This window comes from Harmonia axyridis, chromosome 2 (genome assembly GCF_914767665.1).
Source record: "Harmonia axyridis chromosome 2, icHarAxyr1.1, whole genome shotgun sequence".
NCBI classification, from domain to species: Eukaryota; Metazoa; Arthropoda; class Insecta; order Coleoptera; family Coccinellidae; genus Harmonia; species Harmonia axyridis.
The window spans coordinates 765958-784058 of NC_059502.1; the positions used below are offsets into that span (position 1 = coordinate 765958).

Sequence of the window (18101 nt, forward strand, 5' to 3'; positions counted from 1 at the left end):
ATAAAAATTTCTGTAACAAATAAAATAAATAATTATCATTTTCAAAAATCTATGATATGATATATGAATTTCTCATCAAACTATAAAAATCATTGAAAGTTTCAGTTTCACAATGCAAATTCCACTGCCCATCTATGATAATCTGTGATTTTTAGATGATTGAAATATTCGGTGGCTACCAAGGTCTTCGGATTTAATATCGTTAGAGTTTTTCCTTTGGTCACGTTTAAAGAACAATATTTATCAATTTGAAAATGTTGAAAAAATCTAACGGTTTTAAATCCGGAGACCTTGGTGGCCACCGAGTATATTAATTCTTTGAAGTTTACAAATTATTATAGATAGGCACTTGGTTGACTTGCTGAGTGGAACTGAAACTTTCGATGTTTTTTTAGTTTTTTAAGAAATTTAGACACATATTCTTGAAAAGCAAAAAATTGAGCGATTTTATTTGTTACATAAATTTTTAAGGTTTAAGTTTGAGGAAAAAAGAAATTTATTTTATAACGTCAAAAATAATTGCAATAAAAAAAGGAAAAAATGGCAAGAGAAGTGGCTGTTTTATGTTTTTTTCATGTATCACAAGTAATAAAGAAGTTATGAGAACTTTCCATTTCATGCCATTTTCCAATTTTCTATTATACTTGAACTAGATACATCAAGCAAAAATAACAACAGCACTCCTTATATCGGTTGAACTAATAAAATTTTTCAAAATTGCATCATTTACAATATTATAGTCAAGGATAAGTTATTTTATTCGTCTTATAAAAAAAAAGTGATATGTGGCAAATAATAATTGAACCAAATTCTTTTTCGTTGAGTATGATAAATTGAGTATAGTGAAAACATATTTGAGGAACCTTCTTGAATTTATTTCATTGAATTATTTCACAAGATTAAATGAAAAATAGAAAATCTAAAATGAGGATAGAATCATTCAGTGGCGTAACTGGATTTGACTCATAGGGGAAGTTTAGTCTTTAGTCACAATTTGAAAAATCAAAATCTTTCAGTTTTATATAGAGAGATAACTTTATTGATTACATATCAAATGGCTATCGACCGAAGTCTTCCGGCCACAGTTTTATATATTTTTTCAAAATTGTTACTTCCATTTTATTTTGTTTCTTCTAATAAATGAGGGGTTATGTCCCCATTAACCCCCCTACCACTCGCTACGCCTATGGAATCATTTGTATTTGTCGTTGAACTGCCACCTATAAACACCGAACTTGACTTGATCCCCTGATCGGTAAATTCGAAATAAATATCCGAAATACGAACAAACCAGTGGCGCGCCGGCTAATTCTTCATCGGAGCCGTATCGACGTCCCAATTATGAACGGCAAAGTGGAAAACGTAAGCGTTCGACGGCGGCACCGGAAATGAAAGCACTCGGACTGTAGCGTTTCCGAAGCCTCCCAACTCATCCGGCAGGGGGGAACTCCTGAATGGGTCATTGATATTTGGAGGAAATGAGGAAGAAATTGTGCATCCGTCCTGTCGAAGTTGGCCCCTCGCCACGACCTCTATCCCGATTTGACGAGAACAAAGTGGCCGCCTCCGTCGAAATCACTAATCCTCTCTGCTGCTGCTGCCCTCGGATTCAATTCGAGGAGGTCTCCGTCCCTTCTCGGAGGTCTCGGAGAATCCAATAATGCGATAGAGCATCCTTTCGAGTGGGCTCGAACGGAGAAGAATTACGTTTTTGTGGAACGCGCGCTCTCTTATGAAAACTGAACCTTCGGTTGTGATTAAAGACGTTTCGGATTGCATTACGTGGGTTTCCGGGGAGGCCGTGACATTTAAGAGTTTTATTAATGATTCTTTAGAATTTTTATGAAAATTTTATTCGATTCATAAGACGCTGGTGCGAATATGGCTTTAAGAATCACATGTAAAACTAAAATTGCTACCAGCACAAATAACTTCATTCTGAAGGCTCATTTTCACGGTGGAAGTAACTATCATGATAATACTATCACGATAGTATTACCACCATGAAAATGAGCCTTCAGAATAAAGTAATTTGTGATCATGTGTATGAGTATGGAATGCAACTACAAGCTAAATGCAGATATGAAGAACGAAAAACTAGCATTAATTTTGCGGTACTAGCGCCATATCTTTTTCTTAAAATTTTCCATGGCCAATTAGCACATTTGCAGTTGTAACGGGTGAATACGTATCGTGCACTACGTCCTTTAGCGATGAAGCGCACTTCTGGTTGAATGGCTACGTCAACAAACAAAACTGCCGCATTTGGAGTGGAGCTAATCCTCAAGTGCATGTCGAAACACTGTTACATCCAGAAAAACTGACTGTTTGGTGCGGTTTATGGGCTGGTGGAATCATTGGTCCGTACTTCTTCAAAAACGATGATGGCCAGAACGTTACAGTCAATGGTGATCGGTAAAGAGCCATGATTACTAACTTTGTCATTCCTGAATTGAACAACCATGATGTCCAGGAACTGTGGTTCCATCAAGACGGCGCAACATGTCACACAGCTCGTGCCACAATCGATTTATTGAAAGACACGTTTGGTGACCGCCTAATTTCACGTTTTGGACCTGTGAATTGGCCTCCAAGATCTTGTGATTTAACACCGCTAGACTACTTTCTGTGGGGCTATGTAAAGTCATTGGTCTATGTGGATAAGCCCAAACCCTTGAGCATTTGGAAAACAACATTCGCCGTGTTATTGCCGATATACGGCCACAAATATTGGAAAAAGTCATCGAAAATTGGACGTCCAGATTGGACCACATCCGAGCCAGAAATCATATTTAAAATGTAATACCACAAGATTATATTGCGGATAAATAAAATTCATGTCAATCGAATAATCCATCGTTGTTTTATTGCAATTTAAAGTTCTATAGCTCTAAAAAAACACCTCCGTGGTGAAAATGAGCCTCATCACTGTTGATGATTTTTCGATGACAATTATTTCGATTATTTCAAGAACCCAATCAGCAAAAATATGACGTTGTTGGTGATCTACCAGCTTGAGTTCTGGTGTTAACTGAAATTTGAAAGCTTTAAGATCTTAGCCTTTATGCAAAATACGGTGTCACATGTCGTTTGTGGAATGCCTTATTCCCAAAATCCACAAGTAATTGACAGACTTGGGTTTTCGTCAACACCACGGGCTACAATAGCAATAATCTCAGTAGTTCTTGAGCGGTGCACACGGTTTCGATTTTTCACATCAATAACTTGTACCAACAGCTCAAATTTTCACACCAGGTTCACTATTGCCGGCCGAGAAGGTGCTTTACGACGACCAAAAATGCTTTTTTCGAACTGTCATTACATCATTATCACCATGTTTCAACAATTTCACTGCGTTGTTGAAACGTGTATCGTTCCATTTTTAGTAATGACGTAGTTTCACATTTCAAATGTTCATAGATGACAGATTCGAAAGTGACAGCTTAAAAAACTTTCATAAGAAAGATTAGAATTGTTCATAAATTTTGTTGAATGAAAAAATACTCCGTGGAATTTTTTTTATGTGGAGCTTCTCCTCAAATGACTTTGAAGAATTATGGGTATTTGGTTCGAAATTTCAAATCAATCTCTATCGTTATCCCATTTTGATAAATGTTCATTCGCCAATGTGCAACCGTTGAATAAATATGTAATAGAATATTCTAATTATGTTTTTTCTTTCAGGTAAGTTGATCACCTTCATATTAATAGGAGGCAAGGGTACTGACGTAAGTTTAACAGCCACAAGTCATTTTTATTCGTTTATATGATAACAATGGTTCGTTTTCTGTTATTATTACTATTATGCGGCCATGTATTCGAACGCTTTGTTGTTATTACTGTTCATTGCAGTTGGGCTACAATGGAACATGTTTCGAATACATAATTAATGAAAAACACAACTAGGATAAATATACTGGATATTGGTCTGGTAATTATTATCGCTCAGTCCGATATACATATTCTGAAACGTAATTTACCGGGACATCCTAAAATTGAAGAAACGTCGAATGTTGGGCTTGGTAATTAGATAAGTTCATTTGTAAATCGATAAATAGTGGTTATGGAAAATGGAACTATTCAACAACTCGAATGCGTCTGTTTATAATAACCCGATATTTTCATGAAATGATACCAGTTCCATGAAATCAGGTTTCATGAACCGGGACACACTATACAGGGTGTTTCCTAAACATGCGGCAAAAATTCAGGGGGTTGTTCCTTGGACTATTTTAAGCATGTTTTGTCCTTGGATGTCATATCGTTGCCAACGAGATAACTCTAAAAAGGGCATTTTGAGTTATCGCAGCCTACCACTTGAAAACTGATTACTGAGCATGCCAGGTGGTTCGTAAAATTTGAAACTCTGTGGAACTCAGAATAAGAGAGATAGACCAAACATATGTTATATATTCGAAATCAGGTGAAAAAGAGCTAGTCAAGTATAGGAAAATATACCGGGTGTACCATTTGAAAAAATGAAGTTGCAATCAATATGTTGCCCACCTTGTATATATTTCGTTCTGTGAAATCATTTTAAAAAACACTAGTTAATTCCGTGAAACTTTTGTGAAAAATATTTTTTTGTACCTCTTTTAGTAACAAAGTTAAAGGGGGGGGGGTTCAAACTATGGTGAAAAACCCAGGATAATGTTGAAAGATGACAGTTTCAAAAGTGACAGCTGCCCAGATATTGGAATTTTCGAAACGAAACCTCTTATCGGGTAAACCTTACCAAGTTTCTTCAAAATTGGATAAGAATCGTAAAAATTGAAGCTGTTACAAAAGTTTAAGTATACAAAAACCGGCAGACAAATGTTCAAAACGTTTCGAAATGCATTCTGCCATCGCGTAAATTTCGAAAACAAAGACGAAAAGCTCCATTGTCGCTCGTAGCGATTCGAAATTCGTCCCTGGAGTTCTCAATGCGAGAATTTCCATTTCGCGTACGAATCGGACCGTGGAAAACTAGCGGAACCGGCCACGAGAACACGCCGAGGAATCAATTCACCGCTTCCGGTTGATGCATCCCATTACGAGATCCTTTGTGATATGCGATAATATGTTATTTGTACGGAGTGACGCATCCGTACGCGAACCGTACGCCTAACGCGAAACCGCAGTTACGTCAAACGTTATTCATCTCGCACGGCGTTGCCAGATTTATGGTATTGGGGAAATCCGGTAGAACAGGATGAAATTTACTCGGATCGAAGTAGGTATGTAGTAGAAAACAACAAAACGAATAAAAATGAAGAAGGCATTACGTGAAGTCAGGAGCTTTTGTGCGCTCGTCCATTCATGCACCCTTAGTAAAGGGTGTTTTTTTTTAGAGCTATAGAACTTCAAATTGCAATAAAACAACGATGGATTATTCGATTGACATGAATTTCATTTATCCGCAAGGTAATCTTGTGGCATTACATTTTAAATATGATTTCTGGCATATGACCGCCACGGCTGGCTCGGATGTAGTCCAATCTGGACGTCCAATTTTCGATGACTTTTCCAATATTTGTGGCCGTGTATCGGCAATAACGCGGCGAATGTTGTCTTCCAAATAGTCAAGGGTTTGTGGCTTATCCGCATAGACCAATGACTTCACATAGCCCACAGAAAGTAGTCTAGCGGTGTTAAATCACAACATCTTGGAGGCCAATTCACAGGTCCTAAACGTGAAATTAGGCGGTCACCAAACGTGTCTTTCAATGAATCGATTGTGGCACGAGCTATGTGACATGTTGCGCCGTCTTGTGGAACCACAACTCCTGGACATCATGGTTGTTCAATTCAGGAATGAAAAAGTTAGTAATCATGGCTCTATATACCGATCACCATTGACTGTAACGTTCTGGCCATCATCGTTTTTGAAGAAGTACGGACCAATGATTCCACCAACCCATAAAGCGCACCAAACAGTCAGTTTTTCTGGATGTAACGGTGTTTCGACATACACTTGAGGATTAGCTTCACTTCAAATGTGGCAGTTTTGTTTGTTGACGTAGCCATTCAACTAGAAGTGCGCTACATCGCTGAACAAAATAAAATGGACGTAGTGCGCGATACGTATTCCGCACAGAACTATTATTTTCGAAATAAAATTGCACCATTTGCAAGCGTTATTCAGGCGTGAGTCTATTCATGATGAATTGCCAAACCAAACTGAGAATAAGTCACTTAACAGCTGTTAAATCGGTCGCCATCTTGAACAGTAATGCCAACTTAAAGTCATATACCTCGAAAACAAAACAACCGTTATTAAAATTGTAGTCAAATCTATCTTTTTCTCAGAAATAATAGTAAACTTCTCATTCCCCTTAGAATATTCTGTACGGATTCAAAATTAAAGTTCACTAAGGTGACGCGTTAATATTGAAACTGTGTTTTTTGTGCTCGACTAGGCTAGTGTAAGTATCTGAATGACGAAGCAATAACTTTTTCAAATTTCACCCACCTAATGTTCCCCAAATATCTCGAAGAAATATTCCCTGAACTACCGACCAGACGGGAGACGTGGCAACACCTAACCCGCGATTAGAGCGTACGGATTTCGTCCTGAATGATGCAAACGGTCCCTTCCGCTCTATTTTAATCAGGGCAATTAATGCAGCTGCTCATTTGCAAATACTGACCGATAGGGGATGAATGGAAGCGGAGGTGTGTAATCAATGATTGAAATTAGCAGTTGGAGCGCGAAATCGAAATTGTGAAACGCAACCTGACGCTCGAGCGATTTGAACGCGTGGGCCGCGATAGGATTTGCAGGCGCGTTGAGGCCCGAAGTTGTGTACCGGAAATTTTTATTTTGGAAGGAAGCAAATTTCGAATTCAAAGCGTGAAAGTCAAGCTCTTTTCAATTGTTTTAATGCGCCACGCCATTTTTTTGAATATCTGAAGATGACTCTGCTAGTCCTTTGTAACATTTCTGAGCATTACATAGCATTATCTAACATGAAATCTGATTTTTTACAATACATTGTGCCTTATAACGGGTGTTTTTTTCGAGGTATATAGCTTTAAGTTGGCATTACTGTTCAAGATGCCGACCGATTTAACAGCTGTCAAATGATTTATTCTCAGTTTGGTTTGGCAATTCATCATGAATAGACTCACGCCTGAACAACGCTTTGGAAATAGTGCAATTTCATTTCGAAAATAATGGTTCTGTGCGGAATACGTATCGCGCACTACGTCCATTTTATTTTGTTTAGCGATGAAGCGCACTTCTGGTTGAATGGCTACGTCAACAAACAAAACTGCCGCATTTGGAGTGAAGCTAATCCTCAAGTGTATGTCGAAACACCGTTACATCCAGAAAAACTGACTGTTTGGTGCGCTTTAAGGGCTGGGGGAATCATTGGTCCGTACTTCTTCAAAAACGATGATGGCCAGAACGTTACAGTCAATGGTGATCGGTATAAAGCCATAATTACTAACCTTTTCATTCCTGAATTGAACAACCATGATGTCCAGGAGCTGTGGTTCCAACAGACGGCGCAACATGTCACACAGCTCGTGCCACAATCGATTTATTGAAAGACACGTTTGGTGAGCGCCTAATTTCACGTTTTGGACCTGTGAGTTGGCCTCCAAGATCTTGTGATTTAACACCGCTAGACTACTTTCTGTGGGGGCTATGTATAGTCATTGGTCTATGCGGATAAGCCACAAACCCTTGACCATTTGAAAGACAACATTAGCCGTGTTATTGCCGATATACGGTCACAAATGTTGGAAAAAGTTATCGAAAATTGGACGTCCAAATTGGACTACATCCGAGCCAGCCGTGGCGGTCATATGCCAGAAATCATATTTAAAATGTAATGCCACAAGATTATCTTGCGGATGAACAAAATTCATGTCAATCGTTCTATAGCTCCAAAAAACACCCTTCATATGAGCAACAACAAAGAACGAACTATTTTGTTAAATTTCAAGTACCCACTCGAACCCATTCCAGACTCCATCCAGCTACCAATCCCCTCTCAATATCGAATTCATTAATATTGATAAGATTGTTACCGAACCCGCGGAAATACAGAGAAAATTGATAAAATTACAAAACAACTTCCCTACGGTGATGGATTATCCAAATTTATTCAAAGTTGACGGCTAAGGCCCGATGAGAACGGCGCCATCTACATCAGGGAATAAAATCAACAAGAAAAATGCAATTCCGCAGGATAAAGGTTCCCACCCACGAGCACTCCGGACCGTATACTTTTTCCTCTCGGCAAGCCGTTCCTTTCAGCCGAACTAATAGCTTCGGAATTTATCTCCGAATGCCGTTAGAGGGGGTTAGTGGGGCGGAATTGCTTTGATAGATACCCCCTTCCCCCTTTTTTTGTATCATCGTCGCCTTGCTCTGGGGGTATCGCGGGATTATTGATGATCGCGGAAATGATGAATTCAAGAGAGAAACGAGGACTCGGGCCGCCTCCGAGGGGGATGATTTTCTCTGCAGAATTCAATTGGGAAGGATTGGGTTAGTCGAATATTGAATAATGTAAGCCAACCCTTGTTCTTTTCACAGAGGGAATTTTATAGGAGCTTTTGGAGGCGAGTTGAATACTTTGCATCCGTTTCATGAGAGAAGGCATTTACAATGATTCAATTACCGGGTGCATCACGCCTATATCTGGATAGCACTGGAAAAATTATGATTTTCTTGATAAAATAGAAGAAGAAGTTTTTGAACGACCCATATAAAGGGTGTTTTTTTTAGAGCTATAGAACTTTAAATTGCAATAAAACAACGATGGATTATTCGATTGACATGAATATTATTTATCCGCAAGATAATCTTGTGGCATTACATTTTAAATATGATTTCTGGCATATGACCGCCACGGCTGGCTCGGATGTAGTCCAATCTGGACGTCCAATTTTCGATGACTTTTTACAACATTTGTGGCCGTATATCGGCAATAACACGGCGAATGTTGTCTTCCAAATGGTCAAGGGTTTGTGGCTTATCAGCATGGACCAATGACTTCACATAGCCCCACAGAAAGTAATCTAACGGTGTTAAATCACAAGATCTTGGAGGTCAATTCACAGGTCCAAAACGTGAAATTAGGCGGTCACCAAATGTGTTTCAATAAATCGATTGTGGCACGAGCTGTGTGACATGTTGCGCCATCTTGTTGGAACCACAGCTCCTGGACATCATGGTTGTTCAATTCAGGAATGAAAAAGTTAGTAGTCATGGCTCTATACCGATCACCATTGACTGTAACGTTCTGGCCATCATCGTTTTTGAAGAAGTACGAACCAATGTGGTTCGCGCACCAAACAGTCAGTTTTTCTGAATGTACGGTGTTTCGACATACACTTGAGGATAAGCTTCACTCCAAATGCGGCAGTTTTGTTTGTTGACGTAGCCATTCAACCAGAAGTGCTCTTCATCGCTAATGGACCTAGTGCGCGATACGTATTCCGCACAGAACCATTATTTTCGAAATTAGAATTGCACTATTTGCAAGCGTTGTTCAGGCATGAGTCTATTCATGATAAATTGCCAAACCAAACTGAGAATAAATCACTTGACAGCTGTTAAATCGGTCGCCATCTTGAACAGTAATGCCAACTTAAAGTTATATACCTCGAAAAAAACACCCGTTATTAGGTGTACAACTTCCGCCCTTTTGCAATAGATGACAGTAGCGGTAAGTGGTAGTCGAAATAAATAGATCGTAGATGTCATACAATGAGCTTAGGTATTTGTAAATAAAACGCCATCGAAATATTAGTCGATTTGTGTCTGCATCATAAAGTTATTCTCGATTAAGCTTATGAGCCAAATTCTTGTCATTCGCGGGGGGTTTAAATTTTTTGCTCTAATATGAAGAAATCTGCGGCTGAGGCTCAACGAATGCTCTCAAATACCTTTAGTGCGCCCCTATGAGTGAAAGAATGTGCCATGAGTGGTTTCAACGCTTCAAGAACGGTGATTTTGACGTCGAAGACCAGCATGGTGGTGGAAGAGAGAAGACTTTCAAAAATGCAGAATTGGAAGATTTACTTTTTTCAAGACCCGTGTCAAACGCATCAAGAATTGGCGAGATCATTGGGAGTGACGCAGCAAGCCATTTCAAACATTCTGAAAGTCATGGAAATGATTCAGAAACAAGGAAATTGGGTGCTGTACGAGTTGAAGCCGAGAGATGTTGAACGGCGTTTGTTTGCTTGTGAACAGCTGCTTGCAAGGCAAAGACGGAAGGGATTTTTTACTATAAAGCCTCGCATTTCGGAAAAAAAAACGGCGAAAGCAAAGTTGTACGCCTATGTATAATTTTTTCAAATAACAAATTTCGAAAGCATTGCATCTGATTCAGGTTCTACATCTATCTACAGCTCAAGCATATATCGTCTCGCCCATGGAATACATAGGTATTCAGAGTACTAATCAACTTCCCAATTAACATGCTACCATAGTCATTATAATCTTGGACGTTCATGTTCGAGAGATGATGCAATTTGCCTCAGGATCAAATTAACTCCCAACACTCGTGGGATGGTTTCTATATCTACATAAGTCTTGAATAGTTTAACATTGAAGTATCTAAAGGGTGTTTCAATAATAGATTTCAGATCTGGCTTGATATCTCTCCATTTGAAATACGGTGTAATGTCGTTTGTGGATTGTCTGATTTCCAAGATCAATAAGGAATCGAAAAACCTACTGGGTTTTCGTCAACACTACGGGTTACAGCGGAAATATTCTCAATTGTTCTTGGCGACGCACACGGTTTCGATTTTTCACATCACTAACGTGTCCCAATAGTTCAGATTTGCCCACCAATGTTACTATTGTCTACCTAGAAGGTGATTGACATTTTACGAAATGTGACTGCAAAATTTTCATAATTTTTGTAGTGAATTTTATCAATTCTTTGTTGTTGAAACGTGTATTGTTCCATCAAATGTAAAAAGATGACAGATTCAAAAGTGCAGATAGCGAGTTATACGAGAAGGATATCTCTCATTATTTTTTATGGCAGAAAAATGAAGGAATCGACTTTTGAAAAAATTATATCCACAAAAATGTATCACATTTCAAAAATTATTACTATGATTTTCAAGTTATTTAATGAATAATTTTTCAACAAAATATTTCTATTCGAATTGTTTTAGAACGCTTTCCGTCCAAAACGATGAAACTAAACCGAACATCGTATGAAACTTTTCCTCGATCTACCAAAAAAAAATCCGCGGAAAATGGAGTGAAACCGAAGCTTTTCCCAGTTTTCTTTGCGGCAGTATCCGTTCAATCAAGCGTGATATCTAGGTCGTGAACTCAGAACTAAGAGTCGAATCGATGAAAAGCCATTTTCGTCTTCCGGAATGTAGAGGGCGCCAGTTGTACAAATATTGATTTTTCCCGTTCATATTCGCGGTTCCGGGATTTTCCGCTAGATGTCGGCATTGGTACGGTTTTATTAGTCTGCTCACGGTGGGTTCGGTTGAATGGGAAATTCTCTTTGATTGAACGAAAGGAAACGTTGGCTTTGAGAAGGGTCATTCGAAGCGGAAAAACATCCGGTACTGCAATAACTCCGGTTCAGAAGCTTGGCGTCTCATTAATTTATAAGAATAGGGGAGACATTTGTATTCATTTAAAGCTTGAATACAAAAAATTTCGGAAAATTATTTCTTTTTTCTGAAATTGCTCAAGAATGCCTGGTTTCTCGGAGAGAGTTTGAGCGGTTGTTTTCAACAAATTGCTTATGAACACGAGGAATGAATTATGTATTTTATAAGGGCTTCAAATCTTACGAGTATAAGCTCAAGACTGGCGTTCCTCAAGGATCTCAACTAAGTCCATTGTTTTTAGTCATCTTTATAAACGATCTTCTGTGCTCTCTTAGTAGCAAGGCCTTGGCCTATGCTGATGATTTGAAGCTGTATTTGAAAATATGTCGAACTGCTGATGTTTTGCGTCTTCAATCGAGGCTGGAGTTTGTCCACGGATGGTGCTTGCGGAATGGGATCATTTTGAATTTGAAAAAGTGCTTCAAAGTTGCTTACACGAGAAAAACACAGCCGCTCACTTTTAGTTATCATATTGGAGATCACCTGATTGCTGCTGGAAGCTGCTGGATCTAGGAGTTCTATTTGACAGTAATTTGAGTTTTGCCCCACACATTGAAGAGATATGTGCCTCTTTTTGCAGGACATTGGGATTCCTCTTCAGAAGCTTTGGGGAATTTGATGATTTGTCTGCTCTCAGCAGAGTTTACTTCTCGCTTGTTGTCAGTAAGTTGGAATATGCTGATTTGATATGATTTCCAATATATGCAACTCATTTCATAGGAAATTTCCAAAGTATATCATGTTAAGCAGGACAGGGAGTTAGCTGATCTTCCAGGTATCATGGGGAAATAGAAATTTCAACTTTCCTTATACGCCAGACCCTGCAGTGCGTAAATTCGTACAGAGGTCCTTAGTGGAAGGATAGATTGCCATTTTCTGTTCTGCCGAGTCAACATCATGGTGGTCGCAGTGAGGAATGAAACCCCCTCTAGCACCAAATCTAATCTAAATCTTCACTACTAGGTACACAATATCCTAAGCAAACACTTATTAATACTGGGTCCTGAAAATATGCTCGTGTCGAAAACCACCAATCATCCAATCGGCAATCAGGACCGTATTTACAAACGGATCGTCACACCAGTGACGTACGTTAACCTCCAGGCCACGTCTCTCCTTCAAGAACGTCGTATCCAGGTCACTTACGATCCAACAGTTGATAAGACCTCCCGACAATGCCGTTTTATTTATAAAACTCAATGTGCCGTGTTGACGTCTACCTAGTTTTAGAGCCGACCTTCCTATTTTTAGCGCGGTCTCTAAAAATCACGCGACATCAATCCTCTCTCGCATATTTCGACGATGATCGAATTCTGGCCGGACCGGCCTATCTAGTCTGTTCGCGAGCTAATTCGAAATCGCGTCAAACATCCGAGTCGGCGACCTGTCATCTGTCAAAAAACGGTTTCGTAATCCCGACGCGGAAAATCGATTTTGTGTTAACAAGTGGCTTCAGGTTGACGTTTCGATCTAGTTTATTACCAAACCACGTCGGTAACGATGTATACTTCCTATTGTTCAGGTGGCTATTCTTGTCGGGATGCTGTTGATCATCTCGATGCTTCATTCCTACCGCTAAATTCAAGTTCATTAATTGCAGATCTCGAATTTATTTGACAGAACTAGAAGCAATGCCGTAAATTTTGAGTTTTAAGAACCAATCAAAAATTTCGATGAAAGCACTCACTGACTTTGTGTCGGGAGCTTTTGAGCGCTTGGTCATTCATACGCCTATTAGTGAGAGCCCATATATAACTGTTGTATCTATTACATGAGATGTTATTGCTTATTCCATCTGGATCAGAGGTTCTTATGATACAGGTTGATTCACCGGGATGGCCTATTAGACGTTTATGGAAAATTAATCATAATTTTGAGCTGAAATGTTGTATATTGGAGTTTGAGACAATGATCTTTCTCCTTAAAGTATTTTCAGATCTCTACAACTTCCGGTTATACCGGAAACGACTTCCTTATTTCAAATTGTACGCCCATTATATTATTGCATTATTAAATAGCTTTTTTGATGACAATTTCGGCAATATGCCTTACCTTGGGTGAAGACTCAATGGTTCATGAGTTGATGGGATTCTTATGAAAAAAAATGGTGACGATGAGGACTCGAATTTTTTTGAACTTTTTGGCAGAAAAAGCTCTTTTCGAGATAATTTTTTTTCTTTTTCGATTCTGCAAATACATTTTTTTTGCGGTTTGGACCAAAAATATACAGGGTGTTTATCAGAAGAAAATGAACTTGGACAACTCAAATTCATTAAAACTCAAGATTTGCAAATTAGAACCTAAATTTTTTATTATTTCAGTCGATTCTACGTACAAAAATAGTGGGGGTTACTTAGGAATTCCGGAAACACAGAAAGAAACTAAAATTCCCATCAACTCATAAACCGTTGAGTTTTTACCCAGATAATCTTCACCTGCCAAAATATAGTACAACGCTATTTAGAAAATCATTCATATACAATGCTGTAAAGTTTTATAATAGATTGCCCCTTGATTACAAAAATCTTCCTGTAGCCAGGTTCCGAACTAAAGTCAAATACTTTCTGATGTGTAATAATAGGATCAATAATGGTTAATATTGTTTATAATCTGTTATATGACTTGTGTTGATTCTGTTATTTTGTCCAAATTCTGTAATAAGTATTAACATATATTAGTCACACCTGTATTGTACATTCTGAAAATGGATTTTGGTTGTTTTTTAAGTTTTGGAAAATTTATTGTGTATTTTCTATCACTTCAGGGATTAAGTTGAATAGCTTGCTAGACTTCACCCTGCTGTGATAATGATCTGCAAATAAAGACTAGCTATATGGGATATTGCCGAAATTGTCATCAAAAAAACTATCTGAAGATGCAATAATATACTGGGTGTGCCATTCGAAATAAGGAAGTAGTAGTCTGTTTTCGGTATATCCGGTAGTTGAAAAAATCTGAAAATATTTTTGGGAGAAAGATAACTGTCTCAAATCTCAATATGCAAGTTTTCTATAAACGTGTAATAGGCAATCCCAGTGAATCACCCTGTATTATCCTTCTGAATTTGTCATGAAGATTCGAGTGGATATGAACAAAGTAAATTTCAACAATGTCCGATCTGTTGTTACTGAAATATTGAGCATTTTAAATCCAACTTTCTTCTTGAATTTTCAATGGCTCGGAAAATTAGATTTGATTGGAATTTTTTCAATCCATCCACATATCCTTCAAGCAGAAGCACTTAACAAGTGTTAAGGGCTTTCGGCCCTCAGCGTACTAATGAGGGTCGTATACTAAGACAATGCCCCATCTTTGCGGTATCTTAATTTCGAGAGAAATTAGGGTACTGCAATATATGTGTAGGCATAATCTACTTTGACCTTGACTTTTTCACTAGCACAAAATTTAAAATAGGTAACTAACAGTAGGACAGAGTAGCTCTATGTTCTCTGCAATGACACAAGAGTGCGTATAAATAAAATTATCCACCGGAGTATCGTATCACCCTGTATTTGGGATAACAACACAATACTGGTTTGTAGACACTTGAAAATTTGATCAATTATGTCATTCCGGACGAGCAAAATTATTTTTATGAAATAGATACGAACTTTCAAGGTCACCACAGTATTCTTCATACAAAATTGGCATCATTAATTTGACCTCAAACATTTCCCTTATTTAATTCAACGCATGCTCTCGGTAATCAAATTAAACACTTATTGCGGCTTTCGACCGACTATTCGCATCTAGTTTGCGTTCTAAGTTCAAATTTGTTTACCCTCGAAATTCGAAAAGCGATAGTGGTAGTTTGTAGAACTCGATAATATGTACGAAATTGATATGTGCCTATTGTTTGAGTGAGTTTAAAATCGTATCGTGAAGATTCGATTCGTGTCTTTGACAGAACACAGCGGGTCGAGTGATGCAAATTGAATTTTCATTATTCTCGCGATTTGTAATTGGATTTTTATCGCCTTTGGATCTGAACCAGACGTTGACGAAAAGTGGATAGAGAAAGCAGGCTCACCTAACTGACATTTGTATTTGTAATATTACTTGATAATATTTGAGATGCAATAGGTAGATAGAAAACCACGACTCATCAATTCTCAGTAGACCTCACACTTCATGAAAATTTTGACCGCGAAATTTGCGAAAAAAACCGTAAAAATTGAATCTTTACACAATAATCTCCTAAAATATTGATCACAGCCCCCTCAAACATATACGCTTTTTATAGATCGAGCATTGATCTGGAACTTAGTGAGGTTTCAAGGCCGTATCTTGCTTCAAGGAGATTTGTCAGTTTCGAGAAAATTATCGAAATATTTTTGAAAATTTTTTTTTACAACCTTCAACTGCTGATCTCTGATAAGATATTTATATTTTCTTTTCGAAATTGTGTGACGAAATTCGCGCAGAAACTTCTGAAACATACATGCGCAAAAGAATTAACGCACATCATGGAAATCTCAAATTTATTCTACAACTGAAGGTGATCTCAATGATAATTATTTTTATCAGAATTATGCATGCCTATGTTATCCACTTTCAACGTTGTTCTTCAATACAGATGTTTTTTAAAATAAAAGGGCGCGTTTGGATTTTGCGAGAGAGCATATCCATTGGGAAGAGGCTGATTGGGAAAGAGTTCTCTTCACAGATGAGTCTAGATTCTGCCTCTACCATTGTGATCGACGTTCCCTTGTATACAGACGTCCACATGAAAGATATGCTCAGTGCACTCTATCCCAATCAGCCTCTTCCCAATGGATATGCTCTGTCGCAAAATCCAAATGCGCCCTTCGATGGGCTGGGGTAAGGCTGGGCCTCTTGCCGCGACACGATGCCTTAAATCATATTCTCTGAGGCGATTTCTTATTGTCTGAGTGCTAATTTGCACCCCATGAGTTTGCTCAAGCTGATTTTGAAAGAGGGGAGCGGTTGCAAACCGTTGTCTCAACGAAGAAACTCTCAAGTAACGTTCTTGAATGGCAGTTGTTACCCGTGGTCTACCCTGTCCTGGTCTTCTGACATTCATACCTGTCTCCCTGAATCGCTGCAACATTCTGGACACACTTGTATGGGAAACTCCAAACCTTTCTGCAATTCTTGTGTATGTCCACCCTTCTTCTCGCAAAACTACCGCTTAGGCACATTCCTCTTGGGTCAAATTGCGTGTTTCGCGTTGCATACCGATCGAGTGTAGAAAATCAAACGAAAGAAAAACTATTGATCACTAGAATTGATCGAGAACAACTGATTTCAGAATGGAGCCAATACATTCAAAATCTGATAATCTCATTTTTTTTTATTCCTGCTGGAAAAAAACATCTGTATTGAAGAAAAACGTTGAAAGTAGATAACATATGCATGCATAATTCTGATGAAAATAATTATCATTGAGAACACTTTCAGTTGTAGAATAAATTTGAGATTTCCATTATGTGCGTCAATTCTTTTGCGCAGTATATATCATTCAAATGTCCAGGGCTAGAAATTATACGACCATAACTTAAACACCCAAAGACATATAACCTAGAGAAAAAAATTATCCGATGAAGCAATTTCCCGAAACAACATCATTCACCTTAACCGACTTCGATTTTCTCTCCGTGAAGACACATCACATACATCTTCCGACTCCCCGTCTAAACAACAGCAACCCCCAAATGAACCCCCGGAAAGAATAACGGAAAATCCTCTCCCCCAAAGCCCCAAGAACAATCGGAAGTTGTGAATTTTCACGGACATTAATAGAATTGGCGTGGAAAGCCGGTGTCGGTCCTCCAGAACTCCCCAGTGGCGTGCCGATATGTCTCAATATCCGTGAGGATCGACAGAACCGTCCCCAGCGAGCGCTTGCTGTGTGCGCGCAGTGTAGATGCTGAGTTGCGGCGTGCCCTTGAGGAGAGCAGCATGTCATGGCCTATCTGAGCGCCGGCCACGGATCAGGGAAGCGGAACTACTCGCCGAACGTCGTGAGACAGGAAAGGTAGGAAAGGTAAATATAATGAGTTTGTTGAGGCGGCGAAGGATGTTCGCTTGTTTATTGTCTCAGCGGGATGGGTTTGGTTTGGAGGAAATTTAGGCTTTGACCAGTTGACGGGTGGTCTTGGGGGATAACTTAAATAAAATGAATTGTGGGCTTCTTTTTGTTTCAACGCAATTTTTTTTGGGTGTTTGTATAGGTGTTACACATAGAGATTCACGGCTTGACTTGATATTCAAACTACCTGACTTGACTTTAAATCAAGTCAAGTAGTAGCTTTTCAATGTCAAGTCAAGTCAAGTATTTATTTATCAAGTACTTGAATTTATTTAACAAGTTACTCGATTTTCAACAGTTTTATGTTTTTATGTGTAGTGTCACATCTATAAAAAATTATGAAATGAGAAGTAACCTTGCAAAAAACACTTTTATTTATCAAACTTATTGTATAAAAAAACCGAAAATATCAACTTTTTTGAAATAGGAACATAAATTAAATCACTATAAATCA

The 18101-nt window shown here is 38.5% G+C and overlaps 1 protein-coding gene across 4 annotated transcripts in view; it reads left to right on the forward strand.

The window, feature by feature from the left end:
* Window positions 1-18101, forward strand: part of LOC123671947 (potassium voltage-gated channel protein Shaker) — a 204283-nt gene that overhangs the window by 62739 nt on the left and 123443 nt on the right. Inside the window, exons 1-2 of one of the 4 annotated variants that reach the window (XM_045605852.1) lie at window positions 12948-13117; window positions 17090-17593. The exons of the other annotated variants lie outside the window; for them this stretch is intronic. Of the exons in view, the coding sequence (XP_045461808.1) occupies window positions 17523-17593 (71 nt within the window). The 5' untranslated portion in view covers window positions 12948-13117; window positions 17090-17522. Of the gene's footprint in view, window positions 1-12947; window positions 13118-17089; window positions 17594-18101 lie in introns of those variants that run through there. 4 annotated transcript variants of the gene reach the window in all.